Raw genomic sequence first — 26,941 nt, 5'->3', positions numbered from 1 at the left:
TTTTGTAACTTATTAGGATACTTCAGCTGTTAGCTTACAATAATGCTTACGATAGTTCCTCCATGCAGCAGCTAAGCTTATTTTGGCTAGCAACTGTTACCCAATAATTTTTGGAATAACTTGTAGACCTGGCAGCCTTATGGAAGCAAGTTTTACTGCTTGTTTTCAAACATCACTGTTAAATAAAATTTCCAAATGAAAGTTTGGATAGAATTTGCTACAAACATAATTTAGAAGGAAATTTGGAAAATTCCAAATTTAAAAGTTCCGTGGTAACACTTCAGCTGCTTAAATTTAAGCAGCAGATGTGCAATAAGTACTGCATGGGGATATGGAGCTAGTATTACAAAGTGTATATTAGTTCACATGAAATTATTGCCCTTTTAATTGGTTGATACACCATTTAAATGTGCACCGCACTTCCATGTCAACTGCTTACAGATCTCTGCCTTACTGCTTACTGCATTTGATAGTTCCCCAATTTCAATAGCTTGGTAATGGCTATGGTGATTTCGTGATTACATTTAAAGCTCCGTGAGGTGAAATGTTATTTTGTTTCTCTCCATGTGCTACATTAGCCATACATGTATGTCATTTTCCATTAAAGTTTGTAAGAAACTGTAGTGTAAGCTTTGTAGCCCCATAACTAATTGCGTGCCAGTTATTGAGAAATTTAACATTTCATTATACCATTCAGATTTACTTGGAACGCTATTCACCAATGTGAGAACCAGATTAAAATTGATTAATCCAGATCAGAGCTTAATTTCCTTCTTTAGATAGTTCAATACACCGTCTACAGCTGCATGCTTAAAATCAATTATAGTAACAAAATTATTTGACAAGGCTTCATCATCGAGTAACTGACAATGATTTTTAATATAAAGGCTATTCATTCTACGTCAGCATTCATTTGTAAATAATATTTACAAGAAGGAATTTTACTTGACCTTTGGAAACCACCTAATCTTTGATCCATCATTATTTTTTATTTGCATGCTTCCCTTTCGCACGTTATATGCTATTCATGCAAACATAAGCTGCAGTGGTGGTTCTGAATGTCATTCACTTGCATTCAAACTCGACATAATGTGAAGATTACAAAAATCCCACATGACATCACATTTATATTGGCTGAAAATTTTATCAAGGTGGGCTACAGAATTTCCTCTGCCATACAAAAATGAGTGAGGCAGCAGTTACCAAACGAGAAAACTTTGATGCTGCAAATTAGGAAGCTCGGATATTAATTTTTCATTGTATACACTGTACATTTTATTCAGGAACTCCCCAGATACCTGGTAAGTTGTGTGCAACTACTCTCCAGGTATTCTAAGTCGCAAATAAATTCAATGCTGGATTTTACCCTTGCAGAAAATAATATTCTTCAAAAGAGAATGATTGGTGAATGAATGGCAACTGTTGTACCATATCTGTAAACAGCTGTTTGCAGAGTACTGACCTACTGGCAACTGATTTGACAAAAATACACGGATTTTGACACTTCTCTGCACCTTTTGTACTTGGGCCTGATTTTCACTTCGCAAATTTCAATCCTGATCCGTTTTCTGGGCTTTGGAAAAATAGAAGAATCATTCATTTGTAATCATACAAAATAAGACTGCTTTAATCTATCGTGCTAAGCCTTGTCGCAGCCAAAATGAATCCAAACAGATCCCAAGTTAGATGAATCCTTTTCTGTAACTTAGAGGTGATATTGTGTCAGGCAAAAACTCCTCATTCCTACAAATCCTCAACAAAGGTTCTGCGAATGAAATCCTGGAACCGTTTAGAGTAGGCTTTGGGATCCACTGCAGATATTGATTGAGAGTCAAATTGAAGGGACTTGTAGGCATGCTCAAGTCTTTTGGTGATATCATAGTCTTGAAGGATATCTATGATTCCGAAGTGCAATACTACATCGTAAGCCTCCCCAAACAAATCTCCTTCTGGATGAGAATTAGAATCCGCAATTGGTGGTGTTCTCTCAGCCCTGGCAGGCATGTTTATGCCCAGCTGTGTTCCTGCTTTGCTGTGGCAGAAAACAACCAAATCATCAAATGTGTTTAATAGATGTGATAATAGTTTAAGTCAATTTATGCATAATTGTATTTCTTGGAGCAATTCTCATAAACCACACTATTGTGGTATTACTCGGCTCCACTATATATTATACCTGGGAAATTCCAGAAAGGCTGGCTTCATTTCACCTCGTGCTGATCTGAAAGAATCATTAAGTGGTACCAACAAATCACCATTTTGGTCATGTTCTAAAGCAATATACTCCAAACATTCAGCAGAGCTCCACTTATCCTCCAATACCATACCTGCAGATGAAGGGGAAAAAAGTTACAACTGCTAAGTCTGTTATTTGAAAATGAGTACTCAAGTTTCACAACATAGCGATCTACATAAACTAACAAGAACTGCTAATAAAAAAGCATGTATGTAAAATACATTTGGGTCATGGTTGCTTGCACTAAATATAATGCAGGTGTGAATCTTAATATGTTTATATGTAGACCATTAGATGTAATTAACTTCTAAATTTTCTGCCATGCAACCAAACTTACCACTAGCGACTATAACACACTTACAAAAAACAATCTCAGCAAAATACAGCTCCTTTAGAGAATAAAAATTATTTTCTGAAGCAGAGTACTCTAAATATCTGTAATGGTACTACTTCAGACTGCACTGATTAAGGATTGGAAGCATCCTTGTTTGTTTTGATCAAACCATCACAATCACCTCAAACTAAGCAGTCAATTGGGACATCCTTTCGCATCCTTTCCAGTAGATTGGCTTTAAGCATTACTAATTCAACTTGTTTCACAACAAACAGTAACTTAGGACCCCTTACCATGTATTCAGTTTTACATTCTGTATTCTTTGCTTCAATGATGTTTTACAAAATTCTATAGATATCCTTCATCCAAAATCACCACATTAAATTATAGGCGACAGCTTAGTTGAATGTTTTCTCACTTAAACTTAGATGTGGAATATTTTGAACCTAGAAGTAACTAAACATAGAAATTTTAAGCTAGCTCATTCACAAAGAAAGAAAATTGATTACCGTTTGGGCTTGCCACCAAATCAATAGCACCCTCTGACACAGATTTCCTAACCGAAAATATTGTAGGACGTTGAGGGGCTCGGAAATGAAGACCCAATAAGAGGCTGTAGTCCATGATTCTCTGTGACTCCAAGAATTCACAGTCACATTGTATTTGCCTGCAACAGAAGGCACTTTGATCAGTAAGGTCATCTTAGCATGAACCTCCGACAGAAGGGCATCTTTGATCGGTAAGGCATTCAAAATTTTGTAAAAAATCATTTCACTCCAAAATAAATAATAATAAGTTTGAAGTGCTAACATTTGCATTACAGCAACAAGTTTTAATAGGAGTGCATAGAGAAGACTGCTTAACTGATGTGGAGAAAAACATCATACGTCTGCAAGATGACAGAAAAACATTGAGCACATTTTTCAATGGGCAGAATGTTTTATGAAAAACACAAATGGGAATATGAAAATAGCACATGGTAGAATAATTGAGACTATAAAGGATAAAATGCCAATTCATCTTTCTATATGATTACCCGTTCGTTAAAACTGTAACTAAACTAGATGTAGCCAATAAATCACAAAAGGTGGCAATCAGTAAGAAAAATAAACTTTGTGCTAATGTGATAGTTGACCACAAAAAAGAAGGCAGTCAGTAGGAACGTATCAATTGAGCTGGAAAACAAAAATGGTCCATTGGAAATTGTAGACAGATTCCAGTAGCAAGTTTTTCAAACCAGGATATATTCTTTTAGGTTTTGGTCATAACAGTTTTTTATCATTTTTTTCATTCCATTTCGATTTTTTCCATTTCTTAAATGCCTCTTCATTTTAATGATGCATCACAGAGTGTGATTGGGAACGTTGATGGTAAAATTGCAAGCATATAGTTTTTTCCAGAAGCTTTCATCCATTTGCTTCTTTACATCACAAGTGCTCATACATTTTATTTTTTAAATTCCTGTTACATATTTTTTCCTATTTTTCAAGATATTTCTTGCCTCCTCCAAATATGATAAACAAGCAGAGGACAGATTATACAAACATAATGTACATCAAGGCTTTTAGAGCTCTTGATTCCAACTTTCTATCAATAAGAAAAGCATCGAACCAAAAATTTCAAGTTTAGAATGTCTTCTTTTTTATGGATAAGGTTATATAGGTACTCTACAGAACCAACATAAGGTCTCTGCCCAATACTCATGTCCGATAAAAAAATATGTTCAAATTAACACTAACAATTTTGATCATTTGACATTCACATAGCTCATAGATCGAGTGCACACTTCATTTATCAATAGAAGCATAGCATGTTGCCACTAAATGTTTGAGAAATGCAGTTTTCGTTGTAAAATAGAGATGTCGCTCAGATTCATTCACTACAAGCTTTGCTAAGAACAAGTTAAGACTATTGAGATTAACGGTGCGATTGAAAACATTATGTTCACGAAAAAGCTTTAAATCTCTACTCAACAGGCAACAATAAAACAAAAAAACAGTTGAATTTTTCAGACCAAGTGCTCCAGTTCTCTGTTTTAAGTCAATTTACATTCACACGATAAGATAAATTTATTAATGTCCAACAAGAGACCACAAAAGGGTCTAAGGGACTGAAAGCATACAACGAAGGAAAAAACCATAAGCAGGAACACCAACAGTGACCATAAAATGAACAAACAAGAAAGCAAAAGACCCACGAAGGAAGACTAAAGGTCCTTCCTAGGCAGGAAAAACCAGAGGATAAGGTCCAAGGCGAGGGTGAGCCCTGGACCATCTCAGAGAACTGCTTCATGTTCAAATGCAGAAACCTACAGTAAACGTATCTCCACATGGTCAAAATGGTTCCAACCGAAAGGAGTCTGTTCTCTTTGTAGCAAACCATGAGAAGTTGGGATGCTAAAATTTCATGCTGCAGAATGAACAGAAAGCATATCAAGGAAAGTGCTCCATCACCAAACAGATGAAGCTGGATCCAGTAAAAATTAACATCTAAAGAGAGAAACCTCCCTTGCCCTCCCATAGGTAATTCATTAGAACAAGGAAGGTTTTTAGGGCTAAAAATCCATATAGTGAGAAGATCTCCTTTAGGTTGGAAGTTCTACAAAATATTCAAGCATTGACTCCAAGTTGAGTTCACCACCAAAACTATTCCAGATCAAGCACCAAAATTGTCTAACTTAAAACGTTTAACTCTTAGTTACCGGATTCGCCTGGAAAAGGCCGGATCCGGGCTCGGGTCCGATTCGGATCCGGATCCACGTATGGATCCGTGAGGATCCGGGCAGGATTCGTAATCCTGCCTTTGGATCCGTAAGGATCCGCGGCCCGCGGATCCTTACGGATCCACAGGCAAGATTACGAATCCTGCCCGGATCCTCGAGGATCCACGCGCGGATCCGCGTGAATCCGCGGCAATGAAGGAGGAGAATGCAAAAACGTGGGCCCATTATCATTTTTTAATATTTTTTTTTTGCCCTAAAGGCCCTAAACCCTAAAAACGACCCTCTAAATCACAATGCAAGTTCATTTGCTCTCTATTTTGCTCTCTCATACTTGCTAGTTTGAAGTGAAGTGCTTGGATTCGAAGGAGATCGGTTGTGGAGCTTCAAATACCTTGCAAGAAGTGTTTAAGGTATGCATTTCAACCATATTCTTGAATTCTTTCATAGATTATTGATTTATTTTTAGTTTTCCAAATTTTCAAGTTTTTGTGCAAGTGTGAAATATGGTTTTCTTTCACTTTTTCTAGATTGCAAGAATAGAACAATGAGTAGTCAAGGCTCAGTGGGTGGGGGTGGGGCTGCATCACCAAGCTTCAAAATTGATAAGGGGTCTCCTTTATGGAGACACACAACAAAAGTTGCACAATGTCCTGGGGGTGGGGCATACATATGGAAATGTAATTTTTGCAACATACAACATAGAAGCTCCTATTCCCGAGTGAAACTACATTTTTTGGGCCCTGCGGGTGAAGGAATTCACATGTGTCAAGGTAGTGATAAGAAGGGATTACCAGCTGCACAAATAGCAGCATTAGCAAAAGAGCAAGATGATGCTGATAGAGCAGTTGCAAAAGCAAAACGTGGTGCTTCCCAAAAAACAAATATACCAACACCATCATTTGATCAAACAAACACAAGAACACATCCTTTTTTGCCTATGCCAACTACAAATGATGAAGATGAAGACCCATCTCCACTCACCCGCAAGAGAGGCCCACTAGATAGGGCATTCCAAATTGAAAAGAGAGACATTGCTGATCACAAAATTGGACGTTGTTTAATTGCAAATGGTGTTTCATTTAATTTTGCTAGATCACCTTATTTTAGGGAGATGGTGGAAGCAATAAATGATGCACCCCATGGTTACAAACCGCCTGGTTATGAGAAGTTGCGCACTACCATATTACATGATGAGAGGAAAAATGTAGAGGCTCAACTTCAACCAATAAGAGATTTTTGGGTTCAATCGGGTGTGTCTATTATTTCGGATGGTTGGAAAGATTGTAGAAACCGTCCATTGATCAATGTTATTGCTGTATGCCCTAAGGGGGCAATGTTCTTGAAGGCAGTTGATTGTGAAGGGTAAGTGAAAGATGCAGAATTTATTTCACGCATTCTCATTGATGCCATAGAGTCAGTGGGTCCTGATAATGTTGTTCAAGTGGTCACGGACAATGCAAAAGTTTGCAGGGCTGCAGGGATAATTGTAGAGTCTAGATATGATCATATCTTTTGGACACCATGCACCGTCCACTCTCTCAATTTAGTGATGAAAGCAATTGGCACCGAAATAGATTGGGTGAAAATGATATATGAGGAAGCTGAAGAGATTCAAATGTTTGTGACAAATCACCACATGTCACAAGCAATTTTTAGGAGTTTCTCGAACTTGGAGTTATTGAAGGTAAATTTTTATATTTAATATATAATTGAATATTATTGGATTCCACAATTATTAATTTTTGTTGTTGTTTACATTAACATGTTTTAATTTTTAAATGTTTTACTAACTTGAGTTTAACATGTTCTTAGGTTGCTGAAACCCGCTTTGCCTCTCACACAATCATCTTGAGACGACTTGTGAAGGTAAAAGAAGCATTGAAGCATATGGTCATTAGCCCCCAATGGGGCATTTGGAAGAATTCCAATACAGCAAGGGCTTTAAATTTGAGAAGAATGATACTAGATGAGGATTGGTGGGGTCTTGTGAGTTATGTGTTGGAAATCACCGATCCAATAATGGCAATGCTTCGCTTCGCAGATAGTGATGAGCCATGCCTTGGGGATATTTATGATTCCATGGATAGTATGCTGGAAAAAATTAAAATGGTAAGTTTTACGCTCTTTTACAACAATTTTTTATTTGAGAGATATCTAGATTCTAAAGTTTAAATTGACATATTCACTAATTATAATTATTATTCATATTTCATATCTTAGGTCATACAGAGGAGGGAGAATGATCCTGAGGACACCCTTTACAAGAAGGTGGAAAAAATTGTTCATCATCGATGGAACAAGATGACCACACCTTTGCACCTCCTTGCATATGCTCTATCCCCGAGGTACTGTAGTTCTTATCAAATGTTTGTGCTTATTTTATCCAATGTTTGTGCTATTGATATTTGATAGTGTTCAATTGTCTTTTGTTATCCCCAGGTACTATAGTGCAGATGTACTTCGCCTTCCAGGTAGAGTGCCACCATTTAGAGATGCAGAGGTTGCAGATGGGTATAAGAGGGCACTAGCTAAGATATTCCAAGATCCAGAGATTGGGGCAATTGTGAGGAGTGAATTTGCTGCTTTCAACTCAGGTGAGGATTTCGACCCTATTGCCATAGCAGACCAAAGCAGGATGGGTGCCATCAAATGGTGGTACCTTCATGGGCAAGCCTTCACGTACCTCCAACCTCTTGCCATAAAGGTCCTATCCCAAGTAAGTTTGTAAAATTAAGCTTAAGGTTAACATTCTCAATTCCTTGAATTTATTATTTAATTTATTTATCTTGATTGTTGTATTGATAATTTTTAATTTCTCTTTAGGTTGCCAGCTCTTCTGCCGCTGAGCGGAATTGGAGTACTTACTCCTTTATCCACTCAATCAAACGCAACCGGTTGGCTCCAAAAAAATCAGAAGACCTTGTGTTCATTCACAACAATTTGCGCTTGTTGTCACGGAAGGATCCTAAGTACAAGAAGGGGCCCGAAAAGCTTTGGGATGTAGCACCCGAGACTCCTGATTTAGATATGACCATCCGAGATCTTGCTAGATCCACTTTGATTGATGTGGATGATGGGGAGGAGGATTATGAGTTAACAATCCCCTCTACTACTAGTGGTTTGGGTTCCTCTACTAATACAGATGCAGCACTTGCAGCTCACCAGTACCCCTCTGATGCGGATTTTCTTGAAAATCCATTTGATGATTAAATAAAAAACTTTAGTGTTGACTCTTGACTCTTTTATGAGTAAATCATGTTATAAACTTTAAGTTTAATGATCTATATTTTGAATGTTACAAGCTTTCACTTTCAGTAATTCAATGTGAATGTGTTGATTTTCTTTATAATCGTGAAAATAGATTAATTATCAATGTCATTGATCAAGTATACTAGATTCATACTATGAAATGATTTAGTTTTAGAATTATGTATATTTCTCTTTTTTTTAGTATATATAATGCATATATATATATATATATATATATATATATATATATATATATATATATATATATATATATATATATATATATATATGCACGAATCCTCCACGAATCATAATTGGGAAAAAAAAAAAATCCCGAATCCACGGATCCGATTCACGTGCCCGAATCGGATTCGTGTCACAAATCGGCAACTAAAGCTTTAACTTGCCATCATAATCAAGGTAAGTCACTGGTTTCAAAATCTCATAATAGCATCAAACCAATGTTTCTCCGAGCAATCATGACAAGCAGATAGTTATGGGGATGTCATAAACATTTCCAGGATTTTGGGTATGGCAGGGATGTCTATTAAATTAATATATAAAAATACTATTTGAAATGTGAACATGAGGTTTTCAGTCTATGTGAATCAGAGAATTTTCTATAATATCCCCATCATAAAATAGATTATTAATCAAATCTTTGTTAATGGGACAATTGATTTAAAATATCTCCACCCCATTTTAGTTTTGTTTCTGTAGGTAAATGTAGCCGTCGGCTATCTTTGTACACTCTCGGAAAGTTTTCTCGACATTTATTTAAGCATGGCTTGTAGGTAGTTGTAGGGATGCATTTTGGATTATTTCTTATACTGTAAATTCCTGTTGAGATTCTCTGTTGTTCGCCATTTCGGAAGTGAAAGATCTTCCCTATTTGGCTTGTTTCCGGTTTCGGTGGGATTCAACCCTCACCCTATTCAGTCACCTGTAATACTCCGCTCAGATCTGGCAAATCAGAGCATCATCATGTTGCGAATTGAAGAAATAACTTGTTTATTTGATCTACTCTCTTATGTTCAATCTTTGGTAAATATTGGTGTTTTCTCTGCTGATTGGTGTACCTTCCGTACAGTCTATCAACTGCATTTCCTCTAACTCTAAGCTCCATCCACCATCCATATGGCCCTCCTTTGGCAGCAGCTTAGTAACTACCCTACGGCCTGATTGTTGCACCACCATACAGCCTCCTGGTTGTCACTTCCATAGTGTCCCCCTACTGTACAGCCACCATAGCCTGCCCACCGTACGGCCTTCAGGCACTCCACCCTGTCTGTCACCGTACTATCACTGAGCAACCATACGGCTTCCTCCATCCTTCAATACCGTATGGCTCACAGTTCATCAACACCATACCGTCATACTATATGTGCATACCGTACAATCCTATTGGCTCGAGGTCAGTCGAGTCACCACACGGAGGTCAAGAACATTACATTTTCTGCAAATGATAAAACAAAGGACAGTTAATTTTCAGAAGCTTCCTCACTCAATACTTGATAGGTAGTCCTCCCACTCAGTGGTACAACATAGGATGAGCCTAACTATGGATTTTGGATAGTGCTCACCTCCACCCCCCCTCCCTCTCTCGGCCTCCTCACTCTACAAAAGAACTATTGTTTGCCACTTATTTTCTATTGAGGTTAAGGTCATTTACATAACCCTATAACCATACAGGCGCTTGTCCACCTACTGAGAACACCTTCATTTATAAGTGGAAGTGGCCATATTTGTTGTTTTATATTTTTAAACAAAAATAAGCTTTCAATAGTTTACATTCACAAGCTGTATTAAAAAAAATTCAGGGTTTTCAACTTTTTAGCAATTTTTTATAAACTATTTTAGATTTTTAGGGGTTTTCAGGAAAAGTCTGTTTTATATGTTTTTGTGGAAAGTCGCTGGCTTCCCTAAAGGTCATGACAAAGGTGCATTCTAAGGACGCTACAAATTCTGCAAAACAATGGTATACAGGGGGTACGTCTTACCCCTGTTCCCCATCACTAGATGTCTTGAACATCAGAGACACCATGACACAACCCTTTACAAGACTGCACCAAACTAACTATGGACCCATTATTCATTTTAACATTGATAAGACATCAGGAATGATGATTGCTTAATACTTAGGATTGAATTGAGTTCAGCATTCTTGAACCTGGTGCTAGAATAAATAAATCCAAGGAGCATCATTAAGAATTGGTACAAAATCAAGTTACTTTATGACAGATGAAGTCTTTGCTTCAGATTAGACAGCATTTAAGAATTCAGACCTTGCAATAGAATGGATGAGACAAAGGATTTTCTAGATGATATGAGGGGCTTGCAATTGTGGGACAAATTTTAAAATTGCCTATTTTAAAAATGATTGCAGAAATTCATCAACAAGGATTATATGCAGTAACAGATCTAGGCTATTACAAGATAGATCAATTTAAATATGCAGTGACTGTGAAACCCTCTCAACAAGTTCTTATGTATTGTTTTCTAGCACTCAGATCATGTCTAAGTTGAAACCCTCTAGCTAGCCATATCATTTTTCATCGGATAAGAGTTGAATAAATGAAATCAAAATTTCTGTTTCCCAAGGGGTATGTTTCCGGATAAATTTGTGTTACCTTGTGTGATGCATTTCTTTAATTGCTTGCATTCATTCATGTTAAAAGCGTGTTTCTGTTCTGAGATGTATAATGCAAACGTAAACAAATACCACCATCTAGAAAGAAAAATACAAAACAAGAAATGCGTGTTCCAAATAGACAGAAGCTTTGTGTTGAACCCATTGCAGATAGAGCAAGAGATATTGCATCCATCATTACACAGATAACTAGCTAGAAAATCAACAATTTTAACAAAAGACATTTTTTATATAATTATCTCCATAGAAAGAGGGTGTTTATGCCCATATGAATGAAATGCAACCAACTATGGAATCTCGGAAATGATAATAATTTTTTTCCTTCTTATTTATATTGGCTAATGAAAATAATTTTTGTATTTATATTTGTATAAAAGTACAGAATAGGAGCTTCACCTTAAGCATACTGAACTACCCCAAAGTATCAGTACAGATCTTATTGCATTTAGTACAGAATTACAATATCATTTCATATTAAAATAAATTTCCAAGAATCCTATAAATAAGTCTTCAAACTGCACAACATTAAAACTCATAACCAAGTCAAGCTGAATGATACAAGTCATGATTGAGGTGATTTTGTTGCCATGAATAGAATGCAATTAACACAATTTCAAAAACCTTTGGCACCTCCAAGCACACAATTCATGGGGATTTGCAAGAGCGCGTCTTTTGTTTTACTTATCCATTTAGACTTGATGAATTTCCATTTGGTTCTTTATAAAGGCCTAAACTACAATGTTTACAATTAAATTTCCTATAGACTCAAGGTTAATGCTGTAATGCATTGCTAAAAATGCCTTGTTATTTATTGCACACCTCTTAATATCATAGACTAACAGTTGTTGCCTCTTACAAGCCCTTACAGAGCTGATTTTGCGATCAGAAATAGCCTTGCACAAATCATCAAAGCTGCTAGAAAAAACCTGTCTCTAGGAACAAACAACAAAGCGGGCTCTTCTTTAGGAACTTCAACTGGTTGTTAAAGAAAAAATTAAATCATCTACATATTGAGAGGATTCAATGATCATGCTAATGCAATCTGGAGCAGAGAATCGCCAAGCTGGAAGCCGAATGGCATTCTCAAAGCAGCTTGACCTCTTTTGGATCAAAAAGAGATTTTACAGTGAAAACACTCTTCAAGGAAGCCACTTAGTCTGCAGATTACGAGTCAACCAGGGTAAATACTCTTATGAGAGCATGGCAATCAAAAGCTTTTGGGAAGGACTTAAAAGCTCTGTGCAGTTGAAATTCAAGGGGACTATCAACATAATGCATCTTCATCACTCTAGGACGAGTTGGATCCTCATTCACTCAAGCCTCAAATTCACCAAATTACTTCATATAATATGAAAATTAAATTGAGATCGTAGGTATGTTCTCAAAACTTTTGAACAGCAACCAGAGCTGCCAGTCCGTTCTGCTTAACAGTAGCAAACTAGGGATATAGTTGGGTCCTCATGTTTTCTAGTAGGTATAGACTACTATCTCACAGAATGCTGACTGCATCGGAGGTCTGTAGGTGTCACTCACCTTTGCTGAGAATTTGCAGAGTTTATGTCAACCTGGTAGAGGAGTCAGAGTACAGAATCAAAGCTTTCTGGATTCATGTATATTACACCAGCTCTAGTTTCTAAAGAGTTATGTATTCCCTGGATATCTGTAAAAGCAGCTCTATTCTTCCCTGAAATTTCCACTCATATGGGCGAAATTTCCCTTTTTAGTTTTTTGTAATATATTAAACACGTGTTATCTGCCCTCCTCCTGCAAACAGTAGAACTCTTTTTAAGTCAAGTCAATATATAAGGGTGAGAAGACCCTCAACCCTTGTTTGCCCAGTTTAACAATAGAACTATTGTATGATTGGCTATTCCATCAATATGTGCTGCTTGTCGCTCCCCGTAAAATGTGATAGACTCCTTAGTCAATCTAACAAAGCCAGTTTAAGTCATTTCATCATCAAAAATGGAAAGGGTACTGCACTCATACTTCTACATTTTCTTCTATATTGTACGCAAAGCTCTTGGTCTTAGGTGCATTTTTTTAATCTCAGAAGTCTATTATGAGTTTGTCAACCAGCAGATGGGATAAAGGCTACCTAGATAATTAGATTCTAAACCAGCCACAGCCGTATAGCTATCCAATGCTTTTACATTATTTGGACACAGCATCACAAATTGTGATGGTGAAGCATACAGACACAGCTAGGGCACAATCCAAATCTGTACATTATTAATATACAGTGTGTTAGAAGTGAAGAAAGATTGGACACAAAAGAACCATTATTCCTCTACAAATGAGTTTCAAAAATGTCAACAAGCTTAATTCATTTTTTAAACAACAAATCAGACAAATGTCAATGTTCCCCAAGTGACAACTCAACTATATCCAAAACATTCTCTTGGGGTGCTTATCTTTTTGCTTGCGGGATATGCTAAAAAATGAAAAAACAAAATTCAGACAAACATTATTAATCCTGTATAAAACCTCAAATATATCGAAAACATTTCTTGGGGTATAGCCAAATGTTGTTAAAAATCAAATTATTGAAAGGCACTAAACTAAGACATTTAAGCTGTACAGTTTTCAGTCTTGAGAATTTTTTTTATAATTCATCACCCTTGGAATCAACAGTTTTTTGAGGGAATTTGATTGTTCTCAACATAATGCATCACCATTTACTTTTGCTTTCAAATAGGAGAACTAGTGGATATGAAATCGCTCTTTTTTTAAAAGAGCTTTTGAAGATCAATTCAAGTCACTGGAGAATTGTTATCTTGAGTGATAAGATGGTGAATTATTTAAATATGGTTTTCTTATATTGAACAGTTTTCAGAGGTTATTTAAGAAAATATCTCCCGGTAATTTAGGCTCCATTAAAACGTTTTCCCATGCTGTGGCCCCTCTAGCACACTCTAAAACTAGAAGTCAACAATGGACACTTTATTGTGAAGAAAAAGCACCTTTCAAAAGTTTGGCATCATGTTTGAGGTCATGCCATGACCTTGAACAGTAAATCACGTGGAACTATAAACTGATTTTGTTCATTACCTCCACAAATCTCTTGATGGTAAAGCAAATCTTAACTACTAAACTAAAACAGTTTTGGGCATCTAACGTTTGACAGAAGCAATCATGATCCAAACATGCAGATAAAGGAAAGATATTCCCAAAAACCTCTTTGATATTTTCTCCAAGAAACCAAGATGCTCCAAGATTTTCTATAACTAAGGTACATAACAGAACTTGTGAATTCTTCTATGTAAAATAACATAAAATGCAATAAAATATAGAAAGCATAAGCATGGAAGTTTGGCAACTAAACTATTAAATGCATTCGCCATTCAAGTTTCAGATTCATGTGATAATAAGTTGTTTCCCACCGATGACATAGAATATTCAAATTTTCTCTTCTTACAAAGAAAAAACTATAAGTGGTGAAAAAGTTTCCTGAAAATGGAAATGAAAAAAAAAAACACTGAACTTACCTAAAATTGCACATCATAGTACAAGAATCTAGAAGAAAATAAATTATGGTAGTGTTTCCAGCATGTTTAAAAAACTTACTTGCGTAGAGCCTCATACCATAGTGGTTCAAGACGAAACACAAAGTCCAAGTCAAGATCCTTGAGAGTAGTTGTTTCATCAATTTCAACTTTGTCTGTTGAACGACCCTGAGATGAGCCTTTTAAATCATAACGTCTATGAATGTAGAGATCTGAGCATAACATATTCCCCATTACCACAAAACGGATCTGTCCACTCTTACATGTTAGTTTAACTAAAAGAATAATAGTAGTTAAGGTACTTGACAAACACAATTGGTGCATAATATATAACAGAATAAGCTTTCCAATGATTAAACAGACGGATACTTGTTAGATTCAAAATACAAAAATGCTTTTAACTATGGGAGCAAAAACTCACTTAACAATTGTGTTTTTGGTGACTGACTAATTTTCTAAGCAAATAGTTAATCAGACAAGCAAGGACGTCAAAAGAACATTGATCTCATAAGATAAATTGCTAGATGAAAGACCATAAGGAACATCCTGCAGAACATTGAAATAGGGGAAATGAAAAAAAGGATAGCAGCTAGAAAATGAGGCTTCCAATACCTTTTGACCAGCTGCTTTTACGCTGTGTAGACCAAAGAATTTTGTGATTAGAGTGCTCTCATATGTACGAACATGTTTATAGTAGTCTGGCAACATTTCAAGAAGCACCTGCATCAAGATGGAAGAAACAAGGAAAACATTTATTGCAAACTTTAAAATTTAACAAATATGTTAAAAAAATTAAATGCAATATGCTGAATAACAAGAAAGTAAAGTTAGGCTAATTGTAAAAGATTTGGAAGGTTAGAACATTGACCAAAATTGACAAAGAATGTAGCAAGTTAAAAAAATATGATGCATGTTTAACGATACCAGTAGGACATGCCAACTTCTGACTCTCATCACAGAAAAAGGAAGACAGCCTTAAAAAAGTAGTTAAAAGCATAATTGAAAAACTCGGACTTGGCAAAAACTTGCCAAGGTCTATAAAAAAATTCAGGAAAAACTCAGCCAGTTATTGGAAAAACTCGGCAAAAAACTCGGAAACTTTACAAACAGCTTAAATTTAACTAGAAATGCATTTTTTTTGGCAAAATTCAATGAGATGCATTCAATGAGTTAATTAATGATAACACATAAAAAAAGCTGAATTTAGATATATATAAACAAAAAGTGGGTACAAATCGCATTCTCATGCAGAAAGCTGATGGCTGGAAGCAAAATAGTATATAGTTTCTGTTAAACTAGAAGTAAATACATTATTACAATTACATCTTCCTCTTCCTAGCTCCACTAACAAGTAAAGGAAAGGAACTAGAGGAACTAGTCCTAGGAGTAGAACCCTGCAATGGGCGTGACTGTGCCTCCTCGCTCGGTACCTTTGTTGATGTGTGTCTCACTCTCCATCCTGGATGTAGCTCCTCTTGGCACTGCCAATGACTTCTCGTCTGACATCTCCTCAATGTCATCCAATGTGAAACCAAATCCACCCCCTACTCTTCCATAGCTTGCCTCTCCAAATCGGTGATATCATCCTCTGTAAGCAACAAAGGTTGTTCCTACAAGGAAACCCATGGAAACAAACCCAGCAAAACTACCTGGGAATGCAATTTATCTTGAAAAAACAGTTCCAAATCCACCTTAAATCCACTTGAATCCGCCTCGAATACTTTGCAATCACCCAACAAGGGCTTGGAAGCCTCTTTTCCTCCTCCGCTCACAAACCAAATCACCGAAAACAAGAAAATAATAACAGAACTGTTGTTTTTGGCATTCTAATGCAGGTGTAGAAGCGCAGGTCAGTTATTTTTCTAAACTCAGCAAGATTTTCTAGCGCTTTTCTCTAGAAAACTTGCCCAGCTGAAAAACTGGGTAAAAAATCAAGACTAGGCAAATAGTCGGCAATTAGTCCAGATATGGTGACAAATCTTTAATTCATTAATATACTTGATTATATCAAATAATAAATATATTTTTCATATTTTATTTCAAGACTTCACACTCCAACACTAATATGGCACATTCTTTGGCCACATGTAAAACATATTGTGCAGGTAACACAAGAATCAAGTAGGACTGTAAATTCAACATTGAATTATTATTATTATTAGATGTAGTAATCTTTTCTAAGATTTCTAATATTAATATATTATCGATCACCATGCTTCCCCATAGATTGATATCTAGGTGATCAAACCATATGATATCAAACACTTGTTATATAGCATTAATTTGTATCCCAATGCCCAGTCTTTCATTTTGATTCTGATTAGTAATTACTATATACCATAACAAAGAGCACAATAACAGAAGCAGCTGAAATTGTAAAATAAAGTAAGATAAGATAATGTGTCATCTTCAGATCGCATGTGTACTATGGTTGACAAGGATTTTCAGTCTACAATTGTAGTTAGCCTTGAGGATCATGGTCTACAGAGTCATTAATACAAGTGATTATCCAGAGTAGGCCATGGCAGCCAAAAGTACTCCCATCAACAATCTTTGGCATCCACAACACAGGCATCCATATATTTGCTATCTCTCTCAATTGACAAGAGATAGTCTAGTTAATGACTTACTTGAGATTCAAACACAAAATCCTGTATTTTGCAAAGGATGTTAGCCTGGGAAGCAACATTGGACTCCATTTTCAGATGGTGATGATTAGAGGGCATCCAAGACGTTACAGTTGGTTCATGCAGATGTTTATCGGTCTATGAATACTCCATCGGTCACATATTAAAGGTTTTTTTCTCAAGCGTCTTGATGATTTCAGTACAAAGATGTGGGTGTATTTTCTTCAGCATAAATCAAAGGTGTTCATTGTGTTTCAGAAGTTTAAGGCCTTGTGGAAAAATAGTCTAATTGTTAGATTATCACTCTTAGGCCCAACAATGGTGGAGAATTTAGCTCATTTGAGTTATTCAACTTCTATTTATCACATAAAATTATCATCAACTACACCTTACACCCCCATTAGAACAATGTTGTTGAGTGCAAGAATCATAGAGTCCCTAAGAAGGCTCAATCGATGTTCAAGCATCGCAATGTCCTAAAGAAGTTTTCAAAAGAGGTAGCCTTTACAACCGTTTATCGGTCTTCCACATAGGTCATTAAGAAGATAACTCCAAAGGAAGCTTGGTTAAGACAAAGTCCCTAAGAAGGCTCAATCAATGTTCAAGCATCGCAATGTTCTAAAGAAGTTTTGGGAAGAGGCAGCCTTTACAACCATTTATTGGTCTTCCACATAAGTCATTAAGAAGATAACTCCAAAGGAAGTTTGGTTAAGACAAAAGCACAAAGTCAGTCATCTGAAGGTTTTTGGCTCTAAAACATGTATTTGGATACCAAATACCAAGCACACCAAACAAGATTTCAAGACTCAGAGATTGATGTTCACAAGATACAATGATACACATAAGACTTATCAATTGATTAATGTCGACGGTGATCATCTCATATTCAATCGAGATGTGTTTTGTGGAGTTTGAGGTCCATTTCAGCCTCCTCTAGTTTCTATCCCTAAGGATCAGCCTCCACAAGCTCCAGAGATGGATGTTCGTCTTCCATTTGGTTCTCTTGATAGGAGAGATGTAGTTGACAAAGTGTCACCAACCCCTTTGTAGGATATTCAATTTACATCTAGTGATTCCAGGTCATGTTGTTCCTAATACAATGGATGTTGGTTCCTTTACTCGTGGCCTAAGTGGTGCACCGAGACCATTGTTTATCTTCATGATGAAAAATAGTTAAGGATATATCTTCCTGAAATAAGAGCAAGCAACATACCATAGTCATCTTATAGCCAATTATTCACAGTATTTTTGAGCTAAGGATATACCAAAGTGGGAACAAGCAATGCCTATCAAACATCAAAGTCTCATGAAGAAAACAATTGGGTGTTGTTCAATCTTCTACCAGGGAAGAAATCCATTGGCTATATATGGGTCTATAAGATCAAGTATAAGGTTTATGGCACATTTGATAAGTACAAGGCACAATTAGTAGCTAAAGGGTTTCCACAGAGGGAGGGCAATGACTATGAGGAGACATTTGCTCCCACTACCAAAATGAGTACCATCCATCTTGCCCTAGCCCGTTGGGCTTAGATTGGTTGGCAAATCCATCAAAATGGATGTCAAGAGTGTCTTATTGAATGGTGATTTGCAGGAAGAGGTCTACATAACACAGCCTCCACGATTTCAGATTTCGGGTAAAGAGCATCAATTCTACAAATTGATAAAAGCTCTTTATGGCCTCAAAAAGGTACCACGTGCATGGTACATCAAGATTGATAAGTATTTGATTGATCAAGGATTTCATTGCAATCATTTTGATTCTAATTTGTATGTCAAGCATGCTAGTGTTGAGATTTGGATTCATGTAATCTACGCTAATGATTCGATCATTATTGGTAGTGCAGCACATTTGGTTGAGCGGGCCAAATAGAATTTGTGCCAAACATTTGACATGACAGATTTAGGACTTCTCAATTATTGTCTTGGTGTAGAGATTTGGCAGACAAATACTTTCATTTTCATATCTCTATCAAAGTATGTCAAAAGTTTGTTTCGACACGAGATTGCAAACCCATCTCTACACCTATGAAGAAACAGTTGAAACTTTCAAGTAATCATATTTGCCAGTGGAGAATGAGTCAGCATTTAGATAACTAGTGGACAGCCTTATCTATCTCACTACCACTTGATCTGACACCAGCTATGTTGTCAATTACATTTCTCATTTCTTGACAGCCCCTAAGGCTGAACATTGGATTTTCGTGAAGCATATGCTGCAATATGTGAAGGGCACTCCTGATTTTTGGAATTCTATATGGCACAAGTCAAGATCCTCAACTCATTTGTTAAACAGACTCAGATTGGGGAGGTTTTAGTGATGATCAGAAGTCTACTTCTGGGTATGTTTTCAATTAGGCACAACTGCAGTCACATAGACCACCAAGAAGCAGCAGGTGATATCACTCTCATCTACTGAAAATGAATGCAATGGAACATTTGAGGCAGCTTGTGAAGTAGTTTGGCTTTGCTAGATGCTTGTCAACTTGCATGTGCCTCAAGCAAGCCGGATAGTATTTATATAAATAGAACTTAAAATATTAGAAATGAATTTACACTTAAATGTTATATTGATACAAATCCTCCTACCACTTGAGCTGAAAAAATGACAAAGAATGGGAAGTTAGCTTGAAAATTAAAAAATTTGGCACTAGGTCGGAACTCGACTTATGTCCAAGGATAAAATCCTTGCTTGCGCTCAATTTCTGACCTAGCAAAATTGGAGTGAGCATTGGCACAACCCACTCAAAGTTGCAGTGTTAAGAACAAACAAGCAAAATGGAGTTTTTACGATGTTTGAAGGAGGAATTTAAAGTGAAAATTCTCTCGTAGGGGCTGATTTCACCACCCTTCCAAGATTTTTATCATCATTAATGTCCAATTTCCAACCTCTAGTTAGAAGCTTCTCTTTCCACAATTGGAGGTAAGTGAACATTAGAATGCATATCCAACAAGGAAGAACAAGACGAAAGGATAATAATATGTTTTGGCAAAAAAATTATGAAAAGTCGGAGATTCCTCAAGGATAGCAGAATTCCACCATTGCCAAAGAAAAGAATCCTCATAAGGATTGCATTTCCACCATCTAGGAGGAGAATTTGATAAAGTGGCTTGATGAAAGACAAGTACGACAAGGTAAAACCACAAGTTTGAGAGCGATCTGATCTGGAAGATGAAACAAAGTGATGAAGTTTACTAAGGGGCCAAGCTAATGGTCTTGAGATGAATGAAGAAAATCTGATGGAGAAATTTGAGAATTGATTATGAAGAAAACTTTGGGGAAGGGCGGAATTCCACCCTCCTTAAGGATAAAATCCTCATGAGGGTCTGATTTCTGCCCCTCCTCACAATAGACGAATCTGACTAAAGATGAAGCCAAGTATGGGCTAAAAGTCATGGAGATGGAGATCCACAATTTAGAGAGTTTGAAGGTGAAAAAATCCTCAAGATTGTGGGAATTCCACCACCTATGAGGACAAATCTTCATCTACCCTCAAACTCCCCTTTCAGTTATTTTTTACATTAGATTTTCAAGGCAAAATGTTTAAATTAGAAAGTAATCTAATTTGAAAGTGACTAAGGTAGTGAGAGAAGAACGTTAACAATGGAAGTAAAATGAAAAAAATCCTCCAGGGTGGAATTCCACCCTCGAGGATAAAATCCTCAAGACTATCAAAATTCCGCCCCATCACGAGAGTTGTGAAGACATGAACTAACCCTATACTTATAGAGCAAAACATGAAAATCATGAGGAATCAACAAGTTTGTCAAGGATTGAAATCAGATTGAAGTTGTGATAAAATGTTAAAAATTCTCAAACACGACGAAATTCCCTTCCCTCCTAGGATTTTTTTTCTCTCAAAAAACAAGAATCTTCACCTAAACAAACATATGGCAGCCTTTGATGCCCAGGAAGCAATTTTCCTTCCAATCTGAAATCAAAGTGCTTCATCAAGTGAGTGAATTCGAAATTGAAAATAGAAGTTGAAATGAAAGCAAGCGTAAATCCTTGGGAAGGGCAGAATTCTGCCCTCCCCAAGCATGAAGTTCTCAAGCATGGTGGAACTCCACCTTAGGCAAGGATTCATTCAAATTCTAATAAGCAATGATCTAGAGGCAAATTAAACATTTTGGGAAAAAAAATCATTATCCATTATTCAAGTCAACCTATGAGGTTAAAAGCCAATTTATTTAAAATGATTTTGTTGGTGGAAAAGAAGCTAGGTAGGCCTATACTGGAAGATGTGCCTCTTCGAATAGCTATTGCCTTTATACAAGGAGAGAAAGAAAATCATTTTCACAGCAACTCAAAAGCAATTTCATCTCTGCATATAGGCAACAAACTACTGTACTGGCCATGAATTTCATCTCTGGAGGGGCAGCCAATTATACATAAGACAACAGAACGCATTGAGGAAAAGATAAATCCTAGGCAACAAATTTAGCACAGTAACACGCAGTCTTCCTCAAAAATCTGAGATAGGAGAGGATGAGATGGTAAAATCTGGGCATGTGTAGAATTGAGGGACTTAATTGTTTCCAGATTTCAAGTTTTAAGATCAAGCTTATACTGAAAATCCTTTCTTACTGAATGTTAATGTGATTTCATTTCATGAAGATTTTAAGATTTCTTACATGTTTGCTTGTCATTTCAGGAACTTGTTGCTCTTTCTCTCGTCTTGCATGGTAAGTTGTTGAAGGAAAACAAGGAGAAGCTAGCAGATGTTCAAGACTTGAAGACTGCAAGTGGATGCTTCAAGTGCAAGTGAGAAGGAAATTCAACATCAAGGCTGTCAATGGACAAATTCAAGCCAAGATTCAAGTTCACAAAGATGCAAGCGCAAGTTCAAGTCAAGCAACAAGAAAAATTCTAGGAAAGATGAGGAAGAAGATTGGAGAAGATGTAGCAACTTGGGAATATGTCATCACAATTGGAGGCTTGGCAATACTGAGTATCAAGAGATATTTTTCCATTACCAAAGAATTGATCAGTCTACAAGATAAGGATGATGAGGTGGCACCTAGTTGTCTTCTAGCAATCAAGAAATTCCAGTTCAAGCACATTCAATCATAGCATGCCAGGTGTACAATTTTCCAATCGGCTATCAAAAGCAATGTAATCTTGTTATAGGCCCATTAATTGGAGACTTCATGTAATTAGTTGATATTATGGAAACCCTAGTTAGAATTTTTAGGGATAATCTTAGCCCTTGATCTAAACTTAATCTTGGCACTTATTGTAATTGAACAACTATAGAGTAACAGTTACAGAGTTAGATTCAAGAGATTAGGAGACTAAAGAGAAGTTAGCTAGCTAGTAGTAGAAGTAGAGTACGAGGAGACATTGATGAAGTTTCTGTCATAATGCTATCAAAAATTGATGACTCATTGTTGGTCTACATGGTGGATTACTTAAAGTTGCTTTAAAGTGATCCGTGGTTTCTTCAATTTGTCATTTAGATTTCATTTCATGTTAAGTAGATTGGATGGAATATATTGTTGAATGGTGATGAATGGAGAAGCTAGTGTCCATACCTTTTGTTACTTGTTGATTGTAAGTAAAGGTGTAAGGTTAGTCTAGGCCTAAATTGCAAGTGTTTAACTTCTATTGGATATTCATTTAGACTGCACCTTCATAGATTATTTGAATGATTCTTGACAACATGAAAATCATTCCTACATTCATAGAAGATAGCACCCTCCTATGCCTAGTTGGTTAAGTGATGCAAGAATTAGTTAGAAGTTCACCCCGTGATCAACATTGTCTTTCATTCTTAGATTATATTTTCTTTCCTTTGCAAGTTGATTTGGTTGGAAGTGTTTGGAGTTGTAAAGGTAGTTGATATCCATTGAATGAATAACATATGTCCCTTTGTGATAACCAACATATCACATCATTATGGCTGAGTGAAAGTCTGCAATTTAAAATGGAACTTGAGGTTGTCTCATTTGATAAAACAACTCACCTACATTGTTTAGCATATTTTCATCCTGATTCAAGAGAGAGTTGAAGATTTGGTGTTTCATCTTGAAATACTAAGTATTTGATTATGCATGTTGTAATGTAAGAAAACTCACATCAACAAGTGGGGACAACAATAACACCACCACCACCATTTAACCTACACACCGAGTGTTGAACCCCATTATACAAATCTTATTATTATTATATCTAAATTCAAATTATGTCTCACAATGGATCCCTTCATTGAGCCAAATTTGGTTTGATATATAACAGAAGATGATTTGACAGAGGCTAAAATTTCAAAGACATTCCAATTTTGAAAACCTAAAACTTTCTACATCAAAAGCGATGCTTGTTGTAGCGCCAAAGATACCTATCTCCATTGTAATGGGGCAGAGTGGACTGTAGGATATAGCATTGTTGCAAAGATCAAAGGTGAACCAAAGCCCAAAGAAGGTGGTGTATATAATATTATGTACTCTAAGTCGGTTGCATTTGATTTTGTTCTATTATCATGAGTTGCTGCTATTGCAGAAATCCATTGCCTTTTTGTTGTTGTGGTTTTGCCATGGTTCTTTCTTCTGCAAAATGTGAAGACCACAAGATAGCAAACAATGCTCTCGTTTAGAGCTTCATCAGGGCCAATGACTAAATATCAAACAAAAATGAATCAGAATCCTTGCAAAAGTCTTTACTTGCATCTAGATTGCATGTTATGTCCAAGAACTGTCCAAGTGTGTTAGGTGACAATTGAAAACATTTCAAAGGAAAAAATTTGAACCTTATTTGAATTCACAAAATGATGCAATTGAAATTCCAAATTCAAGACAAATATTACCTAAAATTGGCCTAGAAACCTGCCAATTCCCTAAACTAGAAAAAAAGCAATGTAACACAGGGACTAGCACCCCCCTCTCAAACCTCGAAGTACCCGTCCCCGCAACATCCACACACCGGGCACTTGAGTACCCAAGTGCCCCCTCCCAAACCTCGAAGTACTTGTCCCCGTGACATTCCCGCACTGGGTACTCACGCCCACCTTCGTCATTCTGCAAACATGCTGCCACTGAGATGAGTACTTGAATTTCTATTTGAGTTTTGATTTTTAAATGTTACTATTGGGTGTGTAATATGTGACTATGCAATTTTTCTATGCTCAAGTATTTTAATTTGGTATGTTCTACTGAAACATCATTTCGTAACTAGCATTTCAAGTTCTATATGTATACTATACAACACCCCTCCCTACCCCGTCCTCCCCTTGTCGCTGTCCCCTCGTCATCTTAAAAATGAGGCCCCTTTTTCCCCACGCCCCGGAAAATCCTCCCGACATCCCACCGTCCCAACGTACCCCACTACTGAGGTTACACTAAAAAAAAGAGGTGCAAAATTAACATGACATAAAAACGAAGAAAACCAAAGAACAGAATTATATTAAAAGTCAACAATTTACCAAAATAGGTCTATAGGATTGCAGAAGGAATTTCGTATTTTGTTATAGAAATCTGGTTCTTATTTTTCTTTAAATTTTTGCTTAAATCTTGTTTTGTATTCATTCTTTACATTTTTTGTTACATCATTGGTAATCCTCTTTGAACCTTTCTAATCACCCAAGCATAATGAGCCTTTGTGAGCAGAGATAGTTAGTAGTGTGTACTCTCCGCATGACCCCAGATTACAGCCAAGGGACTAATACAAATGAAAGAGTAAATTAAAAAACCCTTAACACAAATGAATATCTAGTAACTAAATATCTTTATTTAAATGATGGGTAGTAAAGACAGACTATTTGTAATCCAAAATTAATATATATTCTGCCTCAACAATTGAATGGCAAGAAATGCCTCAACAATTGAATGGCAAGAAATGCCAAAGGTCACTTGTCCGTGGAGAGGTTGGATGTTTGGTGTTTGTTGTTTGTTGAACTCCACACTTATCCATAGGCTGTTTTATTGAGCTAAATTGCTGAAAACTATCACGTGCACCATGCTATGTATTCTAGCAATATCTATTACTCTAGGAATATCTATTGTTTTACAGTTTACTTATTTGAAGCATTACAGTTTTGTAATTCATTTTAGCAAAATAGTAAATTTCTTTGGAAAGACTCTGTAGTGATTTGTATGTCAATGCTTTGGATCACACCCTGCAATACCAATCCATCGTCAGGTTGACATGGGCAATAATTGTTAGTGTTATCAGACGCACAGCCCATCTTAATGGATTATATATAATAGTTCCATTATCTCCATCATATGAGTTTGCAGCTAACGATTTGCTCTAGTTATCAGGAGAACAGTTCGTGTTAAATAAATTCTATATGACCAATCCATTATCTCCACCATGTGCATTAGCAGATATGATAACACCATTTGCTTCATTAATTGCCCAACAGCAAACAAAATTTCCTTGTGAGCTTCAGCTCCATTTCAAATTTCTTTTTTAGTTTTCTCAATTTTTGCTCTGCCATTTTGCTACTACTAAAAATTTCCATGCCCTTTCTTGTGGTGAATAAAATTTTGAATTCTCTCTTTTGTAATAAGTAGAGATGCACATTTTCTCAAATTAGTCCTCTCATCACGACACAATCTTGCCACCTGATGTGTTTGAGTTGCATCCATAAAAACAATTTATAAAGGAGTTGAAAAAAACTGATTCCTCTAACAAATTTTGTTAGCTTTCCTACTAAGAAATATTCATAAAATACTAGAGCTAGCAAATAAAAGGCAGATGCAATTCCACACCTACAAGCCTATTTCTTTCTAAGTTCTAATAATTGTTACTTCAAACTTTATCTCTCTGTCTAAATACGATCGAGAACATTTATATTTTTCTATCATTAATGAAAAAAAGTCTTCAAATGATTTTTAATATTGTAAACAATGGAATTCGCGGTTTTCAGATTCGACCAAAATTCACATAATGCTTTATTTATCAACTCCTTCCCAGGACAATAATGGCTTCTTCTAATCAGTTAATTTATCAAGTATTACTGTATAGATAGTATACAGTGCAATTTATCAAAATACATCAATTGGAAACTTCACTAACTTCAAGAAAAATGAAAAAGATATCATACTACACACTTTGATAACTTAGGAAGATATTTTATATTATAATACTTTTAGAGGTCACTCAACTCTGACTTTTTGATATGAAACTATGTCACATAAATAAACATTACACCTATATGGTCTATCACTTACTTTAAGACTGACAGCACTAAGTCCATATGGTAAACCCCTCAAAATGTTTATAAAACACACACAATAATATCATAATTAATCACTCTAATAAAAGCCACTGGCAATTGTAATTCTTAAAAACATAATTCACCAATCGTGTGAAATCATCTTAAGTTCACAGTGATAAATTCACCTACTACTTATTTTTGGCATGTTATTGGTATATAGATATAAGATATGTATATACATGTAAGATATTAATATCATGCCAAGATATTAGTATATAGATATAAGATATGTATATACAAAACAAACTAGAGTCTCTGGCCAAAATATAAGAAAGATATTAATATCTGTATGGGTTGCTTATACCAAAATAGTCAACAATATGCTCTATTGTTTCATATTTATTTTTATGGTTTTTGGCTTTAATTTGCTAATGCGTTTTTTGATATTTGTAACAATAT

At 36.1% G+C, this 26,941-nt stretch overlaps 2 protein-coding genes across 2 annotated transcripts in view; one reads left to right on the top strand and one right to left on the bottom strand.

Annotated features, from left to right (window-relative positions):
• Window positions 1-714: 714 nt before the first annotated feature.
• Window positions 715-26,941, bottom strand: part of LOC149535900 (phosphatidylinositol 4-phosphate 5-kinase 9-like) — a 35,249-nt gene continuing 9,022 nt past the window's right edge. The window contains exons 5-9 of the mRNA XM_089807843.1: window positions 15,310-15,417; window positions 14,759-14,946; window positions 3,080-3,237; window positions 2,177-2,327; window positions 715-2,032 (exon numbers count right to left, since the gene is read on the bottom strand). Of these exons, the coding sequence (XP_089663969.1) occupies window positions 1,744-2,032; window positions 2,177-2,327; window positions 3,080-3,237; window positions 14,759-14,946; window positions 15,310-15,417 (894 nt within the window). The 3' untranslated portion in view covers window positions 715-1,743. The remainder of the gene's footprint in view (window positions 2,033-2,176; window positions 2,328-3,079; window positions 3,238-14,758; window positions 14,947-15,309; window positions 15,418-26,941) is intronic.
• LOC149535901 (uncharacterized) lies at window positions 6,785-8,610 on the top strand. The gene is made up of 4 exons (XM_089807844.1): window positions 6,785-7,401; window positions 7,513-7,637; window positions 7,732-8,008; window positions 8,116-8,610. The coding sequence occupies exons 1-4, from the start codon at window positions 7,180-7,182 to the stop codon at window positions 8,500-8,502; spliced, it is 1,011 nt and encodes a 336-aa protein (XP_089663970.1). The 5' UTR covers window positions 6,785-7,179; the 3' UTR covers window positions 8,503-8,610.

Source organism: Cupressus sempervirens, chromosome 10 (assembly GCF_028749045.1).
Source record: "Cupressus sempervirens isolate cs-2001-9-10 chromosome 10, ASM2874904v1, whole genome shotgun sequence".
Taxonomy (NCBI): Eukaryota; Viridiplantae; Streptophyta; class Pinopsida; order Cupressales; family Cupressaceae; genus Cupressus; species Cupressus sempervirens.
Note: the sequence above shows the minus strand (reverse complement) of the source record. Positions and strands in the feature narration are given on the sequence as shown.

Coding starts and splice junctions, on each gene's coding strand:
- LOC149535901 (XM_089807844.1), top strand. CDS start 7,180: ATGGTCATTAGCCCCCAATGGGGCATTTGGAAGAATTCCAATACAGCA. Junction 7,402..7,512: donor TGCTGGAAAAAATTAAAATG/GTAAGTTTTACG, acceptor TTCATATCTTAG/GTCATACAGAGGAGGGAGAA. Junction 8,009..8,115: donor CCATAAAGGTCCTATCCCAA/GTAAGTTTGTAA, acceptor ATTTCTCTTTAG/GTTGCCAGCTCTTCTGCCGC.